Source organism: Girardinichthys multiradiatus, chromosome 4 (assembly GCF_021462225.1).
Source record: "Girardinichthys multiradiatus isolate DD_20200921_A chromosome 4, DD_fGirMul_XY1, whole genome shotgun sequence".
In the NCBI taxonomy this organism is placed as follows: domain Eukaryota; kingdom Metazoa; phylum Chordata; class Actinopteri; order Cyprinodontiformes; family Goodeidae; genus Girardinichthys; species Girardinichthys multiradiatus.
In genome coordinates this window covers 45,472,888-45,499,337 of record NC_061797.1, presented here as the reverse complement: position 1 = coordinate 45,499,337, position 26,450 = coordinate 45,472,888, and the positions used below count along the sequence as shown (strand labels likewise).

Sequence of the window (26,450 nt, the reverse complement as noted above, 5' to 3'; positions counted from 1 at the left end):
TCCCGCGGCAGGACACTGGGGTTGATGCTGAGCAGCAGGAGACAGAAAAATGGCGGACATCTGGAAGCTCTGTCCTGAGTCTTTGCCCTGCCGTGTCAACCTCACGCAGAAAACGTCGTACCAGGGGAAGCTTTTCGTCTTTCTTTGTATGCTTATAGTGGATTCCGGAGGAGCCACGACGCATTGGGTCGTCACAGAGGACGGGAAAATTCAACAGCAAGTATGCCAGTTAGCTTACTCACCTGCTAACGCTTATGTTATGTGGTTAGCCTGTACAGCTAAGTATACAAATTAGTAATAACGCCTTTCTTTGTTATGCTGTAACATAATATTTATTGAAACCTGCTAAGACTTACAAGCTCCGGTAATGTTTTGGGTGCAAGCGTTGGTTTTAAAAAAAAAAATATGTTCAAGCATATATCTTGATTTGTTTAAGTAAGATACTTTGTCAGCAGGTTATGGAAGTCCTGTTCAAGATGATGACCACATTATTTCAAAGCGATATGAGACGACGTTGTTTGGTGCCAACAGCTAAGAACCAGTCAGCTTGTGTGTGGCAGACAGTTCATGTTTTAAGTGTCAAGCTTTTGGGTCTGACAGGATAAGTAAGCATCAGACTAAGAGTAGGGTCGACGTTTTTGCAAGAGTAAAGAAAAATAAGTATACTGTGAAGGTATGTTAGCTTAAAGGACTCTTAAAGGTATTCCAGAATCATTCATTTGGGGTAAAAAAATAATAATAATAAGGCAGCTACAGCTATTTAAATATGAATTTATGGGGTAATTTATGCTCTTAATTAACATTTAAACCTATGAAAAGATGGGCCCAAAATAATAGAATAGTCAATTAATTGACTTGTAACAGTCCCTTTATTCACCCAAATGTGGGCGTTACTGTAGGATATGATATTTTCACCAGAGACACAAAATATTCTGCTTTGAACCAAAAAGGCAATATTTCTTGAATAAAACAACACTTAGTTACTTCCTGAATTTCTGAGGTAAATAACTTCCAGTTTTATTTGGAATCTGTACCTTCTGCATGGTTTCTATAAGAATATGCTCACATATCAAATCAAATTCTGCCCTTTCTTCAGATACATTGTTAACAGGAATGAAAATATAGATAATTTCTTTAGATGGAAAACTTTTTATCCAATTTGAATAAATAACTGAATCTTACTGCACTGTTCAATGATTAGGATTAATTGGAATGTATGAACCTGACTTTTGTGAAGTGCCTTGAGACGACATGTCTTGTGAATTGAACTTTATAAATAAACTGAATTGAATTGAATAATACAATGATATTCTGGGTCTGTTTATGTTATTAACAGAAATTCTCAAAACTGCATACCGCAACAGCAAAATTAAAAACCGTTTTATGAGTGAAGGCCGCAGCCAGTAGTGCAATTACAAATCAAACAGTTTATGTGAAAAAGGCAGGTGTGTTCCTAACATCCAAGGATTAATCCACTCCTTAACTCTGTTTTCAATTCAGGTGGACTCTCCTTTGAATCTAAAACATCCTCATGATGTGGTAATCTTCATGAGACAAGAAACCCGTGTAAACTACCTCAAGACGCTAGAAGTGTGTGGATTTCTCTTTAAATTTTACTGTAAACAAGGTGTTGACAGTTGAACATTTGCATTTTATTTTTGTGTGCTTACCAATTTCCAATACTTTTTGTGGTTTATATTATCTGAGCAGAAGCAGTTAGTAGCACAAAAGATTCACATTGAGGAGAATGAAGACCGTGACACAGGTTTGGAGCAGCGACACTACAAAGAGGATTCAGACTGTCTAATGGCTAAGGTGCCACTGGGAGACCTGGATCTGTATGATGGCACTTATATCTCCTTGGAGAGTAAAGACATAAGGTAAGCTTTAGTAAAATGCCAAAGCAAGTAGTTGTGCTATGACAATAGAAATGGCACCCTATGAAATAATCAAATTCTCCTCCTGTCATTGCAGCCCTGAAGATTATGTCGTTTCACAATCTGCTCTGCCGCCAGATCTAGAAAAGCCAGACTGTGCTAAAGTAATTGAACTACCTTATAGTATCCATGCTTTCCAGCATCTCAGGGTGAGTAGTTGTTGAAACCCAGTTTGATTACACCCAGTAATTTGTAGCATGCTTTTACAATCTGAGCAAAGGTATTTAAGAGGAATGCTTAGAGTCTGTTTGTCATTGTGCACAATCATCCAGTAAGCTTTCAACCTTTTACCCTGTGACTTTTAGCCTTTAGCTACAATATTCAAACAACTGTGTTTGCTGAGTCATCTGTGAGGTCATGGAAGAACAGATATTTCTGAAAAAAAAAACTTTAATTGTTACATATTTTGGTGCAGTATTTTATTCAATTTCATTTAATTTCATTTCACGTTTTAGTGTACTATATAAGGCACATTTAATGATCTTTAATGAATTATTAGCTGACATTTATTTTCTGAACTGTCTTTGGGATCACTGCGCAATCAGTGCAGCTCTGATTATGTTGTCAGTTATTTTTTATAATATAATATTTATTTATTTGTAAGACACTGAACACAGTCGTCTTGTTTCTTATTGGAACTATGCAAACTGTCAGCTAAAGGCAACCATGTACATTTTAAACATTTTAATAGCATTAATGCAGACAGATGGGTCACTCGCCTTGTTTGTGTTTTAAAATAGAAGCTAAAGGATATATTAGGGATTGATTCAGAGAATCATAAAATAAAATCAAAATCTTAAGATTTCAATTTTGGTCCAACAACATTTATAAATAAGTTCCCTGGGGTAGATATTTATCGTGAATGAATTTTTTTTCACGTGCTAATTGTACAACATTTAGTGTAAAGGGTATTTTCATTTGGTTCTCTGTAGGGCATACAGGAGAGGGCAAACTTGACCTCCCCACTTCTTTCTAAGGATGATCCCATTTTTAGTTCTTTGTCTAAAAAGTTTGGTCGCACTATTGATGAAGTGGGCCACCGCATCCATCAGAGCCTGCTGAAGGTAAAGCTTCCTGAACAACTTTGCTTCTTTAAGTGTACAGATGCTTACAAATAGGTTTTATACCTGTGACAATCTTTGCAAAAAACAAATTCTGTTTATGAAAAAATCTTTTGGCTGCTATTACAGAATAATGTTTTGAAAAAATGCATAACATGTGAAGTGTTTTTGAGATTACTATTTATATATGACATGTGACTTTATTAGGTCGAGTCCACATGTGAAAATGTCTGTACTTTTGAAAGTAGGTTAATGATACAAAAGCTCTTTGCGGCATTTATTCTGTTTACAGTCTGCATCTTCATAGGCATCTGAGATTCATTGTTCAACTCAGCTTAAGTTTGCTGATGAAAAAATCAGAATTCCTTAAATGCCCTTTGAAGAGCTTTAAAAATGGTATCATTTTATGATTTTTGTTTTTCAGAATTCATCTTCCTGGGTGTTGTATAACATGGCATCATTTTACTGGCGTATGAAAAATGAGCCTCAGAGGGCAGTGGACTGTATAGTGCGTGCTTTGCATTTCTCCCCAAGGTAATACCAGGTGGGCCAAAAGGCCTCTGTGGTACTACACTGTGTATTGTGAGTGTACTCACAGGTGTGTCTATGTGTGTGTTTTTACTTACAGGCAGCATAAGGATGTAGCACTGATAAACATGGCCAACATCCTGCACCGTGCCCATTTCTCAGCTGATGCTGCTATTCTTGCCCATGCTGCCCTTGATCTTACCTCTGATCTCTTTACTACTCATTACACATTGGGCAACATTTATGCTGTAAGTAAATGGGAAACCTGTCAGCTTCATTGTTGGCTCACATGTTTCTATTAAAGAGTTGTGCTCTATATGTAGTAAATGACTTAAAATAAGATAAAAAAGATATTTTAAAAATTAAATAATCCACCATTGCATATTCCTGCAATGGTGGATATTTGATGATTATTTTGCCTTCATACACATATTTTGGATTTGAGGAATTTCATTTTTCAGGAATCGTTGTTTATAGAAAAGAGATTTGTACATTAAATCAAACGTATTTGATCACAACATAATTTTGTGTAACACTTGAACTGAGTTCCCAAAGGTTTGAGCCAGTGCACAGTTCTCTACATATTTTTAGCCTGTTTTAATGTCTACATGAAAAAAAAATAATAGTGTGACCTGTGCCGCATCCATGGTCTTGATTTATACTCTTCTCTTGCTGTTTCACCAGATGCTTGGGGAATACAACCACTCAGTGCTGTGCTACGAGCAGGCACTACAGGCCCAGCCAGGCTTTGAGCCGGCCCTGAGGAGCAAACACGCTGTGCTCTGTCAGCAAAAGCTGGAACAACGCCTAGAAGCCCAGCACAGGTAGGCCAATGCTTGTGCACATGCTCTAGAAGCATTTTTGTTCTTTATTTGATACCCCTTATATATTTTATACACAAAACAACACGGCTCCATATAATTTGGGTGCACTGCATGATTTTGAAATACTCAATTATTTAACTGTAGCCTTTGGTACAATCAGACTGTTTGGTATGTCTACAAAGCATATTTTTTTTCTTTTTAGCCCCTTGCAAATCTCTTTTCTGTAAAAATTCCTGTTAGAAGTAACAGTGTGTACATATGTATCTATAGCAAAATCATGCTTACTTTGATTAGGAGTTAGGGGTACTTGGATTTGAAAAATGCAGAAAGTTGACAAACTGTCAGTTGTTTGTTATTTTTGCTTGTATGCATATATATATATATATATATGTATTTCTTAAAACTGTCATGTGTTTTCCCTTTTTTACTTGTGTGGTTGTAGATCCCTGCAGAGGACACTGAATGAACTGAAGGAGTACCAGAAGCAGCATGACCACTACCTCCGCCAGCAGGAGGCACTGGAAAAACACAAGCTGCTGCAGGAGGAGCAGATTCTATGCAATATTATCCATGAAACCCAAATGGCCAAAGAAGCTCAACTTGGTCAGATCCAACTCCCGTTAACTAAACAGGGCCATGAAAGAGCTGAGAAAAATAACAATATTTAAATACTAAAATAAGGGTTTTCACTTTTTAAAGCATATTAAATTAAGTGTCTGGAAGGCATTTTTAAAATTGTTGCTGATAGTCATTTCACTCATTACTTGGTAAACATATGCAAATTATTATTATATGCACAAGTAAGTTATATATTAGGACAGCAGGGAAAAAATGGGAATGCATAAATCTCGAGATTTATTATACAAAATGTGTGGAAAAACTATATAATTTTAGGTTTTCTATACCATGTTGTCATCTATTTACAGCAAAGCATTGTATTATCTGTTTGTCACATCTTAGTAGTTTAACTATGAGCCACACCCTTGAAAGGGATTAAATCAGACAACAATACAGATTTCTTTGTTTTGAAACAGGACAACAGCTATTTACTTAATCGTAAAGTCAGTGTTTGCTTTCCTAGTAATTGTGCATACACTGTAAGACACAGATGGTGCAACAGTGTTGAGCTTCACATCTGATTGTGTTATGTTTGGTTTGTTTCAGGAAATCATCAAATGTGCCCGCTGGGTCAGCAGCAGCGCCGTTTGTACTGCCCCTTTGACCTCCCTGTGCGCTATCACCGGGGTGACCTTTTTGAGCATGTCCACTATGTCCAAGTGAGTTTTTGGGATAGAAAAAAAAGAAGTAGTGCAAGTCAAAAGTGTAGACACAAGCAGTCCTTCTTATTTTTTATTATTATGATTGTATCTTTGTTTTTAATAAAGGTATTTGTGAATTCGATGTAAGTAAGGCTTGGAAAATTACAAACGACCCTACCCAGTTGTAAAGTCTTCAGTATAGCAAAAACCATAAAAGTGAGTTGAGAGAAATGACACTCCCACTCTGCCTCAATATACACGAGCAGAAAAGCCAAGAAAATTTCAGGAACTTTTAAACATGACAAGGTAGTATAAGTGATAAAGTTCAAAATCTTTCCACCCCTTCAAGAATCACTCAGAATATCTCTCTACTAATAATATGTTTATTAATGTTACCATTCTTAGGAAACCTCCCAGCTTCCCAAATCCAAAGCTGCATTAGGCTCTCTTCTGACATTCAAGAGCCTATAGTATTACCACTAAGGGGGGGGTCAATGTGAATACTATTTAAAGCTCTACTATACTATTTAAAGCTTTTCACAGAAAACTATTGATCTTAAATTACTGTTTACATGTTTCAAACAAAGAATGAATAAAGTCTTAAATCATATATTTATCAAGACATTCTATACCAATCCAAGCTATTTTGTTTGATAGAGTAAACTATGTATGTTTTCTAATGTGACAGCTGAACACATCAAAAAAAGGTTTGAATGTTTTTTACCAAAATGAGAGTACTTCACTGTATGACCTAAAGAAATGTTTGAGGACAAATTTAACAGCACTGTAAATAAAAAGCTGAAGCAGCTGCTGGATGAATCAAAACTTCTTTTTCTCTGTTGGATAAAAGTTTGGAGAGGCCATGTCTGTTGCTTCCAGTGTGGCACTTGTATCAGAACACAGTTCTAACCAGACAGCTTCCAGCCCCCAGCTCCGTCCTACTGTGTCCGGTGATCAGGACCCTGCTGCAGCCCTCTGGGGCAGCCATCAGGATCACACACAGGCAAGATGAACACTGTAACTGAAATATATATATATATTTTTTGTTTTTACAGAGGCTATTAAAATAATCCGACCTATCAAAAATGAAGGAATACACCAGTTTTTCTGTGTCCTGTTTTGAAAGAAACCCCTTTGTTATGACATTGTTTTGAAATCGTAGTGGACTGATTTTGTAATAGACTTTATGGGGTTGTTAAAATATATGTGACGACAACTATGTTTTTTATGTTCTTTGAACTGATTGAGTCAAGTTTATTGCTGATTTCTAACCTGGCAATTTTGCTCATTCCCTGAATTAAGTTAGAGAAAATTGAACCAATCAATTTATTGCTATTAGGTACCCACACTCTCAGTGACCATAAGAGTTTGTGGTCATGTAGTGACACTGAAATATTATGTGTCATCAGCATACATATTGTGAGAGATGTTGTAGTACTCTGCAATTTGAGTGAGGAGTAGCAAATAGTATATATTGAAAAAAAGTGGCATGAGAATGGAGCCTTGAGGAACCCCATGAGTCAGATGAAACATCTGCACTGTTAATGCAGAAAACCTAGATAACAGTGAACTTGAATGTTATAAAGATGTGGATACAAATAAACTACCAGTTTTTATTGACTTTTTTGGGGATTAGCTAAATATAATACAATGTTTTGACTCACCTTTCTGATATCTGTCAAGATTTGCTTCATTGAGATAAATGGTAGATGGCTCTATTCTTGTAGCCAGGACAGCAAATTAAATAAGAATAAAACCAACTAATTAATAAGTACTTGTTAAATTGCAGATAAATGAAAACAAACGGAGATACTATGATAAGAAATTAGTATTATTCCGACAGCATCAGGGAACACATAACTGATAACCTACTTAAAAAACACACATGCAGAGCTGATATCATAACTTTATTTTGGGAATGTTATACTATTACATGTAAAATCAGAAGTAGTGATTTCCGGGCAGATAATTTAGTTCTGGACGTTTTCAATATTCCATGATTCTGAATTATACTTTAATTTTTTTCCTCAATTGCCTGTGTTTACATACTTATGTTTTAACTGCATTTTATAATGCAAATGTTGAGAAAATAAGTAGGCACTACACCTATTGATATCAAAAGGTCACAAATAGACTGAAGAACTGACTGGCGGTAGATCTGATGTTTAACGTGGGATTTATTTATGCTAATGCAGTTGTTTTTGAGGAAGAGTGACTGAAAATGTGGTTTTGTTTTTAGGACACACAGAGGATGTTGTGGCCTCAGAGGTCAGACTGTGCCCACCAGTACCCAAGCATACCACCTGCTCACCTGCTGCCAACCTACTACGTTTCACCTGAGACACAGGGTCTTGGGTTAGTGCACACTCCTGGACTGACTTTTGATGATCATTCCTGTTGCCAAGATACTAAATTAACGGTCTGAAAGTGATCTATTGTTAGCTCTTCCAAAAGATCCTCTTTGTAATTCTAGTTTAGGTCTAGAGCTGGTACAGGTCAATCAGTTGTGTCCATCCAGGTTTAATACATTGGTTTTTATCTTAGCCAGATTTAGTTAGCTTCATAAGCTTATCATCTGCGTTATTTGCTTGATGCCGCCTGTAAATTAGAAAGTTATTTTGTGAAAAACTTCTTTGCTGTGATGGTTTAAAAATTGAGAAGCAACCTGCTAGACCAGTCAGAGTTAATTAAGTTGTCACTATTCAAAATTGCCTCTGGGAACTTCTGTTTTCAGCTGTACTTGTTTGAAACACACTAAGACACGCCACAGTGAGGCACAGAAATGTAACTGGCAACAGGACTTATGGGTGTATAATTTATACGTTTTGGTGAAACATTTTCCATTGCTCACAGATTTACATAGACCGCACTTTGGTCTGTGCTGTTTTTTCGGTTTTTTTTGAGGAACTAGACTAAGCATGAAACAAAAAAATTGACTCCAAATTAAAAGCAAAGTCTCAGTAAACATATTTGAATTCTTTTTTTTTTTCTTTTTTTTTCAGATCAGTAGCGGCTCTCCTGTATGGCAGCAATTATCCCTTTCCAGCTGACAGTCCTCCTGAATGTAGCCCAGTCCCTCAACCATATCCAGCTTTCCTGCCTGCCTCATTAGACTGGCCTCTGGAAGAAAAGGAGCTGCCAGATTCCTTTGCATTTCAGGTATCAATTTATTCATTGATTATTTATGACTGTGTGGCTTTTTTGAACTGCTGTTTTATTTCTGTTCTCGTTTCAAAATGAAATCAAATAATACATTTGAATATTTCTGTTTACAGATGCTACAGTTACGCAGTGGAGGATTTACACTGGAGCAAATTGGCGACAGAATAGCACAAGCTATGAAAGAAGTAAACAAAGCTTCTCATTTTCATTTCCTCACAACAGCATATTGCATCCAATAATGAATGCAATCTTGGGGTAATATACTTAAAAATGTCAAAATAACACGTAACTTTATGTTTAACAACTGAAACAGAGTTTGCATGCTCATTTGTTGCTCATACGCCTAAGTTATTGTCTGGTAGATGAAAGGTATGCATATATACATGCTTCTAATTTAATTTGTTCTACAACGTACCAAGTCTTTCTATTTCGAGCTAACAGCGGTTTGTTTGTGTAGGCCACTATACCCGACTGGCTGGTCCACTTTGAAGCAGCTTTATTTTGGCAGGCCAAAGGCAACGGCAGCCATGCCTTGCAGTGCCTGCGCCAAGTGTTGAACTCTGCTCCACCTTCCCACCATCACTTGGCCCTCACCAATGCTGCTAACCTCCTGCTGCACTACGGTTTGAGCCCCCATGCACAGATGCTGCTGGATCATGCCTTGGCGCTCAATACATCTGAGGTAAAAAAGTCAAAAAAAAACATGAAGCATTTTAAAGCTCAGTATGTACAGAACCAAACAAGAAATGTTAAAAGAAGAAAAGCTGATTGAATCTAGGTGTGTATCTTCAGAAACTGAGATAGTAAATATAAGCAAATAAGGGTTTAACTATACAGCCAGCTCATGATTGAGATGAGTTATTGTAATATTATCGGGACAACTGAATTTTTATTTGTTGTTGAAATACGGATTTCACAAATCATGAAATGGGTCTCAAGGAAACTAGAATCAGTGTAGAAAATCCGGTCCAGATTTTCCCAACCCTTATTTGTACTTTTTGTACTTGTTTTAATGCCAAAAATGGGCATTTCAATTTGTTTTACAGATAGAATAAATGTTTAATAAATATCAAACTATGTTTTTAAGAATCTCTGTTTAGTATATTTATCAGGTTCAAATTTGATCAGTCTAAGAATTAAAACTTTGGAACTAGAGATTATCTAATGCAGTATAGACTGATTTAAAAACTATACAATATCGCTTTTAGGGCAATGCAAAGCTCAGAAGAAAATACCAAATTCATTGTCAAAGCTATCAGTAAGCATGTTGTGGTATTCACACAGTTCTATAAGTCATTTGCATCTTGTCTGTTACTCAGTCACAGTACTTTGTTCTACCAAGAACCCAAAATGCTGTCAAATGAGCAGTTTTAAAGAGGTTGTGTCCTTCAATGCTTATGTAAGGGGGTGTTTTTTGCCGGCCCAGCAATAACACACCTTCATATCTAGACCTCATAATAATAGCTTACACTTATTTGACCTGACTTCCCTTTGATGGGATATATTGTGTTCTGATAATATTGTGAAATCATGTAGACATTTCTTTACACCCATTGGCTTTGCCTGTTTATACTACTTTATTCATTGAAAAACATCCAGTCAAGGTTCCAGTCAGTTAAATACTTTCCATATTTTTTTAAAAATTTCAGAACAATTCAAAATCTAATTAATTTCAGAAATTCAAAACAGTTATTTGTTTATTGCTAACCAAAGTAAAAAAAACCTAATTATTATTTGTTTTTGTGATTGAAGTGTACTGAAACCTACCAAGCTGTGACTTTAAAACCTGAATACGTGATTTTTAAGTGCCATTACACCCCTGCTACTTCTATATAAGACAGAAAACAGACACTGAAAAGTGTTAAACCTACGTTTATTCTTCTTAATTTTGAACAGATCATAATTTTTGAACTCAATTCAGTGCAAACATTTCACTGATGATAACCTGACCTTGATACAAATTTAATATCTGAATGTTGTGAGTTTGGAACTGCAAATAAATGTTGAAGTTGTACATGTATGCTCCTTGATTAAAGTTTAATAGCAGCAATGTTAGCTATTATTGTATACATAGAAAAAAAATAGAAGTGCTTGCAAATACACAGCTTGACATAAGAAAGGTGCAGTAGGCCCTTAAAGTTAATACCGTTGTCACATTGAACACTGCAGTTTGGGAACATCCATGTTCATACTGTTGTATACCTTTTTCTATCCATCAATGTACGACGTACCAATGTCTGTTTAATCTCCTGTCAGTTTTTACATGAGGTAATTTCTCTCTCTGTCTTGTTTTGTTTTCTTCCCTCAGCCCCACGCCCTGCTCAGTTTGGTGAACGTGCATTTGGCCCAGAGCAATGTGACAGGTGCTCTGGGCTTGTTCCGCCACATTCTGGAGACAGCCCTGTCCTCGTCTTCTTGCTTTTCATCCTTTGCTGGCTGCGAACAGTGTCGCACCAGCCTGCCTTTACTACGCTGTCTTCAGTTCTACCCTTCCCTTTACAATCTTTCCCATCGACAGCCTTGTTCACGTAAGTAACTTGAGCAAAGTAAATAAGATATTTTTTACTGGTAGTTCATGATAAAAAATCAAAACAAATGAGACATTGTGATAAATATAACAATGTTTGACAAACTTTAAATAAGTTTAGTTTGATGTGTCAGCAATAGACGTACATGATTCGTATTGTGATGATGTGCTCCCAAAAATGGAATGTTGTGTTTATGCCTTCATGGCGTGGTTCATCCCACCTTGCTGAATCAGATGCAGTTACATTTAAAATGATTTGCCTCAAGTAAACAAGCAGCTTTACATGTCTCTGTTCTAAGTCATACTGCTGTGAGGGAAAATGTACTTTTTAATATGGAGCCTTGAGTAAAAGCCATTTAACTTTGCATCGTCGTTACAAGCACTTTATTTTTTATTTTTTTTAAATGTGACTTGAAAAGTCAATATTCTTTAAAATAAAATGTGTTTTCTTAATGTGCCTCTCTACCCAGTCCGAATACCACACAACACCCCACGGTGCTCCATGCCACCGGTCAAACACATGCGAGAGCGGTGCTCTATGCTTGTAGGTCGTAGATCATTTTGTGATGCGTTCACTTACACTTGGACATCTTATATATACTTCTTTAAAGACCATTTCAGATGGGATAGATGCTTACAATTCAAGTACGATTAAATGAGTAAATTTGTTTTAAAATGATTTTTATATGTATGATTGTTTAGATGAATTAAATTGAATTCTTGCGTTAAAGTTACAGCCTAGTTTTTAAATTTTGTTACGTATTTTTTTCTAAGAACACTAGTTTAACAGTAAAGATACAAAATCACGTCAGACTAATTCAAATGGATTTTCATTTTTTTTAACACATTGTACACACAACATATTTAATTAATTTTTTCAAAGCGAAATACAATCTATCAGCCTTAGTAATGAGCCCTTAATTTTTAAACAATTACTAAGATTTACTGATCCGAATAGATTATGGAGCTTTCATTTTGATAAGCACCAGTTACAAGGGTTGGACAATGAAACTGAAGCACCTGTCATTTTAGTGTTGGAGGTTTCATGGCTAAATTGGACCAGCCTGGTAGCCAGTCTTCATTGATTACACATTGCACCAGTAAGAGCAGAGTGTGAAGGTTTTATTAGCAGGGTAAGAGCACAGTTTTGCTCAAAATATTGAAATGCACACAACATTATGGGTGACATACCAGAGTTCAAAAGAGGACAAATTGTTGGTGCATGTCTTGCTGGTGCATCTGTGACCAAGACAGCAAGTCTTTGTGATGTATCAAGAGCCACGGTATCCAGGGTAACGTCAGCATACCACCAAGAAGGACGAACCACACCTAACAGGATTAACTGTGGACGCAAGAGGAAGCTGTCTGAAAGGGATGTTCGGGTGCTAATCTTGGGCTGTGGACAATGTGAAACATGTATTGTTCTCTGATGAGTCCACCTTTACTGTTTTCCCCACATCCGGGAGAGTTACGGTGTGGAGAAGCCCCAAAGAAGCGTACCACCCAGACTGTTGCATGCCCAGAGTGAAGCATGGGGGTGGATCAGTCATGGTTTGGGCTGCCATATCATGGCATTCCCTTGGCCCAATACTTGTGCTAGATGGGCGCGTCACTGCCAAGGACTACCGAACCATTCTTGAGGACCATGTGCATCCAATGGTTCAATGGTATCCTGAAGGCGGTGCCGTGTATCAGGATGACAATGCACCAATACACACAGCAAGACTGGTGAAAGATTGGTTTGATGAACATGAAAGTGAAGTTGAACATCTCCCATGGCCTGCACAGTCACCAGATCTAAATATTATTGAGCCACTTTGGGGTGTTTTGGAGGAGCGAGTCAGGAAACGTTTTCCTCCACCAGTACCACGTAGTGACCTGGCCACTATCCTGCAAGAAGAATGGCTTAAAATCCCTCTGACCACTGTGCAGGACTTGTATATGTCATTCCCAAGATGAATTGATGTTGTATTGGCCGCAAAAGGAGGCCCTACACCATACTAATAAATTATTGTGGTCTAAAACCAGGAGTTTCAGTTTCATTGTCCAAGCCTTGTAACTAGTAATGTGCTTGTAACAGTACCACAAGGTGGCATTATAACCCACCAAGTTGTTTGCCAACTGCAACAAATTATTTGTCATACAATGTGATTTTCAGGAATTTCTTTTAGATTGGGTTTCTCACAGTTGAAGTGTACCTACAATGATTATTACAGACCTCTCCAGCCTTTGTAAGTGGGCCTTGTTTCAAATACTTATATTCCCCACTGTATACATTTACCTCGGTCACACAGTGGTGACACCAAACTTTTGCACTCTGGGGAAAAAGTTTAACAAGGAAATTTCCCAGAATGTAAAACATCTATATCATCCCAGCTTTCTGCTGAAAAGAGAAACCAAAAGGTTTTTTAGGTCTGATATGAGCTCCTTTCTCAGAGCTGTGAGAGTTGCTGAAAAAAATGCTGTACTGTATGATGGGTTCTCTGTTTGAACTAAAACCACATTTTCTTTTTTTAGTGTAGCTGAGGAGAAAAGTGCCTTGAAGTGAAGAAATTCTGCTACTCAATAATTTAAGCAGCTGAAAATAGCTAATAGTAACTTCAGATAAAACTATATTTTACCCTCTAAAGCTAAATATTAGTGCGGGAAAACAAGTGCTTGAAGTCAAACAAGCTCTGACAAAACACACCTACCGTTAAGCAAATGTTCAAGTCACAGTCAGCTTTAAAACTGATTTATTTTCTATTTTTTGTGTTTCATTAGTAAAGAACCTTTTAAAGATTATAAAATGTCTCCTTGCTGCTTGAACAGGAATGTGTTTGCTTAAGTAAGGAATCTCTGGCTCAGTTTAAAAGATAATAAACAAAGCAAAACTCAACAATTTAATTTCTCCAGTGTATGTGGATTGAGTCAGTTTTCAAATGCAATCCTGAGCCTTGAAGGAATTGTAACAAAGGTGTTGATTTCCCAGTAGCTATGTTTACATGCACAAAGTTTTATGATAGAGCAAAAACCAAATAATCTAATCACGACGTGTGTCAACATGCACTATGCTTTATTCATAATAGAAGCACTTTGATACGTGCAAAGTTGTTGGATTTCCCTAAACCAACCACAGAAGAAGTCGTACTTCCACCTGTGCTGTAAAAAAAGAAAACAACAAACAGGAAAGTGTGTTGGTTTCATTCCAATAAGCCCTTTACTCCGAATACTTGTCCACGTAAACATGCCTCTTATGAGTCAACAGAGTTCGAGTGCAAAAGACTGAGAAATATAATAAAAAGCAGCATGGTTGCTGTTTCTTAAATATTAAATGCATTGAATTCTGTTGTGAAATTGTTTGCAGGGTTCTTTGCACATGTAAAACCAGGCATACTGTGTCTTCCTGAGCTTTTGTACAAATTACTTTGTCTTACCCAGTGGCTGAAGCAAAATTATGATTGCATTGATTGCCATATAATCAGAACTGAACATCTAAATTGAAGTGAACATGCCATTTCCTATTAGTGTGTTTTAAAAAAAACATTCATGTGGATTTAAATGGAAAAAGTAAAGGTTTGAATAGTAACTGAAGCTTTGTTTGTGGTGATCCAGAGGATGGAACCTGCATGACTGAGGAACACTCTGGCATACAGCTGGAGGAATGGGAAGACCGTGAAGTGACGCAGGATGGAACTGCTAACTCGGCCATTGAAGACACGTTGCTCTTTGAGAGTAAGCACAGATTTTCTGTGATGCCTTCATTAAACTGTAAAACGGTAAATAAATTAAAAAAAAGACCAAAGTCCTGTAGCAAATAGTTTGGTTCCAAAGAAATATTAAGAAATTACTCTTCAGTTTGTTGAGGTTTTACAAATAAATTAAGCTTCAACATATAATGCCTTTCCAAGTACTCGTACTCGTCGTCTTCCGCTTGATCTGGGACCGGGTCGTGGGGGCAGCAGACTCAGTAGAGACACCCAGACGTCCCTCTCCCCAGACACCTCCTCCAGCTCCTCTGGGTGGAGCCCAAGGCGTTCCCAGGCCAGCCGAGAGACATAGTCCCTCCAGCGTGTCCTGGGCCTCCTCCTGGAACACCTCCCGAGGAAGGATGTGGAGGAGCAGCAGCTCTACTCCGAGCCCCTCCCAGATGTCCGAGCTCCTCACCCTATCTCTAAGGGAGTGCCCGGCCACCCTACGGAGGAAGCTCATTTCAGCCGCTTGTATCCGGGATCTCGTTCTTTCGGTCATGACCCAAAGTTCATGGCCATAGGTGAGGGTAGGAACGTAGACCGACCAGTAAATCGAGAGCTTTGCTTTTCGGCTCAACTCTCTCTTCACCACAACGGACCGGCACAACGCCCCCATTACTGCAGCAGCCGCACCAATCCAACTGTCGATCTCCCGCTCCATTCTTCCCTCACTCGTGAACAAGACCCAGAGATACTTGAACTCCTCCACTTGAGGCAGGAACTCCCCTCCAACCTGAAGAGGACAAGCCACCCTTTCCTGCTCGAGAACCATGGCCTCGGACTTGGAGGCGCTGATCCTCATCCCAGCCGCTTCACACTCAGCTGTGAACCGCCACAGCGCATGCTGTAGGTCTTGGCTAGATGGGGCCAGCAGGACCACGTCATCTGCAAAAAGAAGAGACGAAATCCACTGGTCCCCAAACCAGACCCCCTCCGGCCCTTGGCTGCGTCTAGAAATCCTGTCCATAAAAGTTATGAATAGGACCGGAGTCCAACATGCACCGGGAACAGGTCCGACTTAGTGCCGGCAATGCGAACCAAACTCCTGCTCCGCTCGTACAGGGACCGGATGGCCCCTAATAAAGGGCCCCCGACTCCGTACTCCTGGAGCACCACAAGGGACACAGTCGAATGCCTTCTTCAGGTCCACAAGTATTAAAGCCTTTCCAAGTATTTAAACTTTTTCCACGTTTTGTCGCATTACAACCATTAGTATGATCCTGTTCCTGCCAATTCAGTTCAGTTGGATATGTCACTTTTTCTATTTTTAAGACAAAGGAACAAACAAACGTCATAAAGTTTTATAGAGAAATTAATTATACTCTGCTTTTCTGATTCCCAGAGCAGAGACTGTTTTGTTTAGTTAGTTTAATCTTGTAATGATGCTGTGTTTGTTTCCTTAATGATCTGCAGTGACAACAAAGGTAGGCTGCAGATGACGTTTTGGTCCTCATCACTTTTGATTTGTTGTCAAACACAATTTCTCTCCCTTCTGTAATCCTGCCTTTGTCCCCGATCATTCACATGTTATTGTAGACAGTAATGGCTCAGGTGAAGCAACGACACAGCAACAGGCATCTCCTTCCACCGCAGGAGCCTCTAAAATGTCATCATCCTTTGGAGATGGAGGAGTGGAAAAAGAGGATGAGTGGCAGCTAAGGGAGGACCTGATGGGAGCATTTGAGGGAGCACTGGACGTGGGAGGAAAACGTGGGGACCTGCAAGGTATAAGAGTGCTCAAGAACGACCGTGTCCTGGGGGCTCGTGCTGGAAGTGGACCATGTTTTGGAAACTGTGAGGATGATGATGGAGCAGAGTGGGTAAGTGTGGAAACTGAGCTTTTGTTCTTAATTATTAAAAGTAAGTTGGACAAATGTGACTGATAAGCTGAATGTGTTATTTCTTTTTGTTGTATGTTTTTTAGATCACCTTCCAGGTAAAACGGGTTCGGAAAACTAAGGCAGATGGATCAGAAAGTGTTACCATCTCTGATGACAATCAAAACGAGGAGTCGCTACCTGAAGGGAGCTCTGTACTGGAAATCAGTGGTCCAACTATTCCATCTCCTGGTCCTTCAGGTAACAAAACACCTGCATTTTATATGCCTACAACAGCATGAATATGGGAAAACAGCATCTTTTTGTGCCTTTTGAGCAGGTCGCTGGAGAGACTATACAAGCCTTGGCTGGCCTGGACCAGAGGAGTGCCAGCGTACACGGAGGGTTGACCTCACTACTGTAGCTAGTACTTGGTTGGCTGTTTCTGCCAAGAATATTGAGTAAGTCTGCTGATATAATACGTACAATAAAAAAATACATTAATTATGTATTTATTTAGACACATTACCAATTCATGGCATTAGTCACCTCAAGGAGAAATGTAAAAAAAGTAAAAAATACTTTTTGTTGATGGTGAAAGTAGGAATGGAAATAAAGCAACAAAACCACATGTATGTTTGTCATGTTAAATTAGCATCATGTAAAACAAGTGTTTTTTCCTTCGTTTTGTGTTTCCTATCACCACTTCTGTGTAGCATCACAGAGCACATAGACTTTGCCACCCCACTCCAAGAGCCTGCAGCTGAACCTTTATGCAATGCCAACCTAGCTGCCAGTATGCACACCCTTGACCACCTGGCAGGTGTAGCCAACCGCGCCTCTATCCACTACACAGGGGAAGCCCAGCTGCGAGAGGTACACTGAGGCTGAGATCAATTATTACACAAACTAATAAACAAAATAAGCTTGAGAAGAATGTGTGAGATAGAAAAAACATGATGGCCTTAAGAAAGCTGTTTGCTGTTATTATTAAAGCAAAATGAAACAAACAGAATCACATTAACTAAAATTGTTAAAAATTCTACCATTCTTATTTAAAGTTGTTCTGTTTCACAAATTCCATAAAGTACAGATAATTTAAGGCTTACATGTCAAAGGTCCTTTGTCTGAGATGTTGCTCCTTCTAGAGGTTAAAATTGCAACGAATCAAATGCCCAACTTTCAGATTTCACTTTAAGCCTCACTGGAGTCTTCTTTGTCACTTCTGAAGGTCCTGCAGAACCTTGGTAAGGATAAGTCCCCCCCCCAGTCATTTGAGCAGGTGGGAACTCGCATTGCTAAAGTCTTGGAGAAGGTGAGTCCCCTCAGGTGATCCAGGAGATTTTAAGAGTAATTTTTGTTAAATTTGTTCTTCATTTTCTATGGCAAAGTTTATTTAGTTTTTCTTACAGTTTTTCATATACCGTCTGTATGTAATTTAACAAACGGCATGCAGTACAAACAAAATTTTCTTTGAAGTTAAGTTTTAATTTGAACATTACTAATTGGCCATCTGTTGAGAGCTATGTTGACACTGATTGTTATTTTTGTTTCATGAACGAAGTAAAACTATCTTCAGATAGTCTAACATTAAAGTTTTCTGTTTTGAGGAAAAATAAGCTAAACGTCATCGCTGGATGGCTTGAGAGATTGAGTTCTTGACAGTTTCATGTTTTGCAGCTGTTCTACGATGTGTTTTTCATTTTGAGTTGTGTCAGGAAAAGGTACAAACAAGTCCGCAGCAAGTAATCGGCTAACTGAAATGGTCCTAAAACTTTTTAAACTCAGTTCATTTTAACTTATTTTCACCAATTAGAATCAAACATCTTGGGTATTATCCAGCATGGCTGCACTGTACTGGAGGGTGAAAGGTCAAGGCAAGAGAGCTATCGACTGCCTGCGCCAAGCCCTCAACTATGCCCCTCATCACATGAAGGCAAGTTAGATACAATTATTTTGTCTTTTTTTTTTTTTACTGATAGATTAATAAATAAAACATATTTATTGTACTTTTTCTGCTCTCGAAATGGAACAGGATGTACCACTTATCAGCTTGGCCAACATCTTTCAGAACGCTAGGTTATGGGAGGATGCCCTTACAGTTGCCCGCATGGCTGTAGAGATTGCACCGCACTTTGTTGTGAATCACTTTACCCTTGCCAACGTCTATTTTGCAATGGTAACAATACTAAATCAAATCATTTGTTACTGTTTGTTCGCATGTATTTTTGTGGTAAAATACCCTGTTGCTCAGGTCTTGTTGTTTAGCCTGAGCTGTAAAAGCACCTTAAGACACTTCTCCATTAAGATCACTGTTTTCTTTTCTTGATAACAGGAGGAGTTTGAGAAGGCTATGCACTGGTATGAGTCCACTTTGAAGCTGCAGCCAGAGTTTGCCCCTGCCAAAGATCGACTGAGAACCATTCAGTGTTACCTGCTCACCAAGAGGGAGCGTCGACAGCCCTAAACCACTCAGCCTGACCTCAGGGCCAACCCAGCATTCATAAACGCATCAGACACATTCAGACATTCTCTCCTACAGAATTATTCAAATACATTGAAAATATTGGAAAGTTGAGTCAACAGTCATCATTTTGTGTAATCCAGGCCTTTCTTTCTTCATTGGTGGTCAAACCTACCCCTATTAATTAGGTTGAAATGTACATAAGTTAGCCCCACAGCTGCAAGACCTTTGCTATTCAACAACAGAGAGCGTGTGATGCTCTTATAATGTTGTTTCTGTTTGATTCACTTTTAAAAATAAAAGGAGGATCAAAGTGAGTTATGCTTTTAAAGTCGACTTCTGATGTAACTTTAAATTCAACCTGGGCCAACCAGAAGACTTTATTATTGTTCTTTATGAAGGCATTTTAATAATAGAAAATAACTTCAAACATAAACATGTTTTGCTCCACTGTTCTCAAGAATAATGACATATAATCTCCTGAAGGAGGTGCCAGATTTAAATGTAACCTAAAATTCTAACTCAGAAAGATATAAAGTATTTAGCAAAAATCTTTTGCTGAGATGATAGGGAATGTGCTTCTCAACTCAGAAGTTAAACGAGTTTTAATTGAGCGATTAATGCCCTCTTTATGCTTCTTAAAAAGGAATGGGAATTTTCAGTGTATGCACTTTTTTTCTTTTATCATTCCTATTTATATGGGACCTACGAATTGATTTTACTACAAGTTAATTTAAATCTGAAAGAGTGAAAATGACATGCGGTTTTGTTTGCTTCTCAACATGTGGAAATTACCTGGCAGAAAAGCATTTGTCACTGACAGCCTATAAAACAAAATCAAATCTGTATTAAATGTACAGTATTAAAGGCAGTGTGTGGATTTTTTTTCTCAATGTTACCTTTTGGTGTCCACAGGAAGTGAAAGCAGTAGCTTTCACTTCCTGTGAAAGCTTTAGACATAATATTTCTTCTGCTTATAAGTATAAATACTTTTCAGACAAAACCATAAATAAATATAACACCTACTTAGCAGTAGGTGGCGCTGCTGGACTTTTTGCCAGACACCAGTTATCAGCTCCTTCATCATCTCCCTTTCAGTATGATTGCACCAGTTTCATTTTATTTCAGTTAAAACTTTATCTTTTAGGTATTGTTAACACAAATTTTCAAAAGACAAGGCAGCATTTATAATATTTTTGGGGAAAATACATTTTTCATTTTAGAACATGCAGTTTGATTTGTATTCATTTTTATTCAAGTTCAGAAAGGGAGATTTCTAGAGCTAGGCTTCATCATTTCCTGTACGTTTCAGAAGTGGGTTCTAAGTCCTGACAGCAATGAAGGGGTGATTTCAGGCTCTGGACCATTTAGTTATAAAGTTGTGTTAAAACTTTAAATGTCTAGCAGTTGTATTTAACCCCCTTTACTGTGATAGCCCTAAACAAAATCGAGTGCAATCAGCAGCCCTGTTACCAGAGTAAGTAGAGTCCACTTAAGTGTAATTTAACCATATAATTTTATAGTATAAATTAAACTTCTGTTAAGGCCTCAAAAGTTCATTAGAGAAGTATAGTATAGGATACTAACTCTGCAAGATCTCCAGAGATCTGCTGCTCAGTTGGCAGAATCCTTTTACAGGAAAGCTTTTAACCATGCACGCCACAGTTTACACAAGACTACCACAAAGAGAGCAATAAGAAGTCCTGTTTGCAGTTGCCACATGCCATGTAAGACACAAATGTGTAAGGAGGTGCTTTGGTCAGATGAAACTAAACTCTTTAATAACATGCTAAATGCTGTATGTGATGGGAAAGTAGCATGGCACAGCAACCTGAAAACCATCGCCACATTTAAAATCTGGTGGTTGTAGCATCATGCTGTGGATATTCCTTTTTTCAACATGAACAGGAAGCTGGTCAAAAAGAGCAAATATGATTAACATGATTTCTTTTTTTGAGTTCGGTAACGCAAAGGAGCCTGTTTTACCTTTGAAGATATACCCTTAAGAGTTTCATTAATATCTTTAAAACCATAGTGGAACAAACTAAATGTTTTCCCGCAGAAACCAGGGCTAACCTAGCACAGGCAAATACATTTTGGGCAGTTTTACCCTCCTAACCTTTTGGGAAAAGTCTGGGATTAACCCATCCTCCTCCTACATGATGCAAGATCCATACTGATGTGGACACGCAAGGTTGCTGAAGAAAAACCTGGTCGGCCTGCACAGGGTCCTGACCTGATAGAACATGTTTCGGATGAATTAGAGCCGAGACTGAGCCTTTCTTGTCGCTGACCTCATGAACGGTGGAAGTAGTGGTCAAACTTAAACACATTTCTAACCTTGTAGACAGCCTGCCCAGTGGAGTTGAGGCTATGATAGCTGTGTGGGCCATATCCTATTAAATAGTTTGCATCATGAATATCATTAAAGTTCATTTTTGTTTTTCATCAGTTGTCATAAGACTGCTATGTGGTTGGGCTCAGAGAAGGTGGAGCATTCATTTTTGAAATGTAGATCTCAATTGAATGCAATAATGAACATGCTTACCAATCATGGTTTTTGGAATTATCCCTGAGCTCCTGAAGTAATTTACTTTCCAGAATATTTTTTAATATTAGGCCTTAAGACCTTATGTTTTGAATTGGTGTCTTTGCATATTTAAGCATAAGCTGTTTTCTAAAGTTTTATTGTCACTCAACTTGTCCTTGTTTGTCCATGTCCAGATTCTTAAATGTTTGGATTACAACATTGTTTAAACATTTTTCTGATCTTCATTATATGTTATACTGTTTCCAAGGTTATTTCTAAATTATTTTTGCTGTGCCTCTTAAAATATATTTCTTAATTGTGCAAGTAAACATTGAAATATGTTTCCCTTGAGTTAACAACAAATGACCAATATAAATGTCCTGTGGAGTTTACTTTCATTTTGAGATTGGATGTGAATTTTAGCTGTCATTTTTTTAAATCAATTAGTGCTATAATTAACTTATTTTGGTTTCTTTGTTTGCCTTAGAAAAGGATGGGTTTACCACAAACAAAGCCTAGCTTCAGAATATACCAAGAGATGAATGTGGCCAGCCAAATAATGATAAAATGCCAAGTAATTATTAAAAAGGTTAGCCTTGAAACAGAAAATGTGTGTAAAACAGTACATACCTGGGATATTTATTATCCCCTGGCTGTTTAGAGTTCTGTATGGGAATGTGATGCTGCTTATGCAGCATGAAGACTCATGAACTAAAGATGGAACACTATGTTCATTCACATAAGAAGGGACAACCACATAGTATTCATGTATAAATTCACTTTTCTTTCCTTCTGGCTTTATTCGCCCTGAAAATACTCATTCTAAAAATGGCTTAAGCACACAACAGTATTCTATTTTTAGAATCCTCTGAAGTAACATCATGGTTGCAGAGGAGCTGAAGTGTATGCACGGAATCTTTTAAATAAAAGAAAAGCACGTGCAAAAGAAACAAATGCTGCTATAGAGCCCTCCCCTCTCCTTTAGATCCACTGTGGACAAAACCTTCTGCTTTGCAAATGGATTGTATTTATTGTCATCCCCGCTGTCTATTTCTGTGCAGTCAAACCTCTTCTCCGCTCTGTTTTGGAATGTTTCTCAATGAATAATTGACTGAAAATGTATTTTTGACCACCCCTATCTTGGGTGCGGTGTATAAATAGCTCATGTGCTGCAAAGTGTGCATGGATTTGTCAGGGATGTTAGGCCTGGGAGTAGGAGCTCTGTTATGTAATAAGCATGTGAGTTGGCACGCCACAGAAATACTGCATTGAATGGGTGAGTCTAGAAGCTCTGTTCCCATTCAGTGTTTTCAGCACAATTGTATACTCACTGGGAGTCACGGGAAGTCTTTTGAAGCTGAGGCAGCTAATTTTAAACAGGACTTGTGCATCTTATATAAACACATAGGTACTTATCTGCATACATTATATTGAAATTATTTTACATTTCATTTAAAATATTATCCCCCAACACTACGACCACCAATATCCAAATACCTGCATTTCAATTTACAATTTGAGCAGCTTATACTGTTGTATGAATACAAAAAATTGCTCTTTTTTTCCAAATGATGAGCTACATTTAAGCTGTTCAAGTTTAGGATATTTGTTTTTTGTTATGATAGTTTTTATTTCTATGTTAGTAATAATAATACTGTGGGAGAAACCTATTTCGAGTTTAAAAATGCATATTCATGACACTTTTTGGGGATGGAAAATAATCCATATTTACTTCTTAATGAAGCAGCTTTATAGATTCTCGAAAGTATTTTTCTTTTACTCTTTAATAATTTGTCATTACACAAAATTTTTATGCTTATAGGCATGTTGGAATTTGTTCAGCGTAAGCAAGTAATGTATATTTAGCTCAGCATGGCTTAATTTAGAAACACTGAATGAAAGTGATGCAAGACATTATGTAATAATTGTCAGTTCCCTGCATGGACATGAAAGACTATTTTTAAAGGCACGGAGATAAAGTGCACTAGGATTTCAAACATAGCCAGAATCTTTGTTTCAATTTCAATTTTGTTTGTTTGTCCATAAAGAGTTGTAAAAATACCCATCAAACACAATGATTTATCTAGAATTCCTTTGTACTTTACAGTTTATTAGTTGAGGAAAAATAGTAAAAGCAATGCTTACTTATTGGCACCCCTGGTAAAAATGTGTGAAAAGCCATAAATAAATCTTTTATTGCAGTAGCATAATTTTACAAAGATTAGATTATTTTATTTTTACCTCTCTCACAACCTCCCTTAATATGTGTGGCATATAAACGTGGGTCTTCTTCCAGCCTTGTTTGTCACAGTTCTAGTTTAAAAATAAAATAGACATTGCTATGACTTTAGATAAGGACAATTTTGGTCCTTTTTAAAGCCCTTTCCTTAATTATGAAGATAAACACACCAAGCAAAAAAATCATATGTTCCCTCATTTTTTCCATTTTAAAGAGTAACTACTGGATATGGGCTTGTTTGTTGCATCATATGTATAACACAAGAAAAAACAAAGTCATATGTTACTAATTGAAAGTAACTTGATCTTCTAATCAAAAAAGTAGTGTATACATAAAAAAGATGTTTCACCTAAGATTTAATTTATAGAGATTGTTATGACTGCCACTAATTTTGATTGTTGTATGAATTTATTTTTCTTTAGAGTGAATACATGCACTCAAATCAAAGATTTAAATGTTTGACCTTTCTTACTTCCAAACAGAGCAAAGTTTTGGACAACAAATTACAGCTGCTTAAAAACAAAACTGGAGGAAATATGACACAAGTTTCAGTCACATTCCAAAAAGAAAGAAACAATTATGCTTTTGGGCAACAACCTGTAACACTGACAAACCCACTAACCCATTGACTGCTAAAGGCACCAGCCTCTCAGTGACTTTGCAAGGATTAAGCAGCTATTTGAAATAAATAGATGGATGATTGTATCCACAATGGATTTTCTGGATATTACTTTTGTACTTAATCACATTTGTACATAAACAATATATTCAATGCTCAATATTTCTTACTGCATGGGACTTTTTCTCTCTCTCTTATTAAGACTAAGTAATGCAGGAATACAATACGTTTATCATCGATTCATCTTCTGATTATTTTCACAAGTAGTGTGTATCCCTAATTGTGCTCCAGTCAATAAATTTACAAAGAAGATACAAAGATCACATTGTAAAGACAGGGAACAGGAAGATTTCTGCTTTTACTCAAAAACATTTATCTTTTTTGTTAATTTTGTTTAGATTTAATATGTCTTCACAAACGTCCTGCAGCCTTGTATACATCGTTTTAAACCTAATGTAATAAGATTCAAAGAAAGACAAGACAATCTGAATAGTTCTTTTGATTCAGCACCATGGACAGTTCTCCAGTGATTCCATCACACTTCATTCAGAATACCACTGTCATCTCAAAGATGATTATACAGATAGGTGGAGAAAACACTGGCTTTGCACATCAGGGCATAAATTATCAGCATAACAAAAATCATCTGGTCTTTACCAAGTTCTCATGTCTAGAAAAACACTGGTAAAAACTAAGGACATAATTGCTGCTTCCACTGACTTCCACAGGAAAAACAGCTGCCATGAATCGTTAATCAAATGCTTTTGATTACATAATCATCACCAAGTGAGATCACATCTTTACAAGCACATGTTTTACAGTCCAAAGCATACAGGTGTGTGTTAACACAACGCCAAAGAGGAGAGACACCAGCAATGACCTCAGAGATTATGTTGACACTGCTTATCAACCTGGCAATGGTTGATAATAGACACTTTTCCAAACAAACTGAAGTCTATCATTCTACAGTGAGAAAAGTGAAAGACATTTAGGGCTTTTGTTATTCTACCCAGGACCTTCTGACAAATTCACTCAAAGGTCTGACCATGCAATGTTCAAAGAAAATGCAATCAACCCAACAAATCATCACAGACTCTAAATATTATTTAACATGTTAAATGTTGGAATTAATGGAAGGATTTTAGAAAAAGACTAAACACCCTTTGTTTATTTGGTAGGGTTGCTGGAGAAAATCCTCTTCTCTCCTCAATAGTATGCCATTACACCTTGGGTTTGGAAGGTTGCATCTGAATAAACCAGAATATATCTGTAACAATATATGCCTCTATAAAAGAGAAAGCCAAAGTATAAATATTTTCCCTTGACAGACATTTACATGTCTGAAAAAATCAAATATAAAATTACCACGGACAACTCATACCAGTTGTCAAGCATTGTGGTGGAGGGGTGTTGATTTGGGCTTGTTTTGTAGCTTCATGATCTGTTCACTTTACAAGTAAAGAGTCAACCATGATCTCTGTCTGCAAAAAATAGTTATTCAGACATTTTATCACAGCAAAGCAAGACACTATGTAAAACCATACAGAAAATTACAGCTGAAGGTGATTATACAACCATTTTGTTCATTGGGACAGCTTTTGTTTTTTTTTTAAAGATTTTTCTTTTTTTTCAGCACTAGTCGCCTTTTTTTTAATTTATTTTTTTTGACAGTAGGCAGACAGGAAAGAGGGGTAGAGAGAGGGGGAGACATTTGGCAAATGTCGCCGGGTCCGGGACTGGAACCCGGGACGG

General features: G+C 37.4%; 1 protein-coding gene across 1 annotated transcript; it reads left to right on the top strand.

The window, feature by feature from the left end:
- The first annotated feature begins 9 nt into the window (after positions 1-9).
- On the top strand, positions 10-20,181 carry ttc17 (tetratricopeptide repeat domain 17). The gene is made up of 25 exons (XM_047362744.1): positions 10-220; positions 1,501-1,590; positions 1,711-1,880; positions 1,975-2,086; positions 2,870-3,001; positions 3,423-3,532; positions 3,627-3,774; positions 4,211-4,350; positions 4,793-4,953; positions 5,515-5,627; positions 6,460-6,612; positions 7,849-7,964; positions 8,612-8,768; positions 8,885-8,956; positions 9,229-9,453; positions 11,080-11,299; positions 14,893-15,012; positions 16,566-16,849; positions 16,954-17,107; positions 17,187-17,307; positions 17,563-17,722; positions 18,078-18,161; positions 18,663-18,782; positions 18,882-19,025; positions 19,182-20,181. Exons 1-25 carry the CDS (start codon positions 50-52, stop codon positions 19,311-19,313), a joined length of 3,609 nt encoding a protein of 1,202 aa, XP_047218700.1. The 5' UTR covers positions 10-49; the 3' UTR covers positions 19,314-20,181.
- Positions 20,182-26,450: the final 6,269 nt, after the last annotated feature.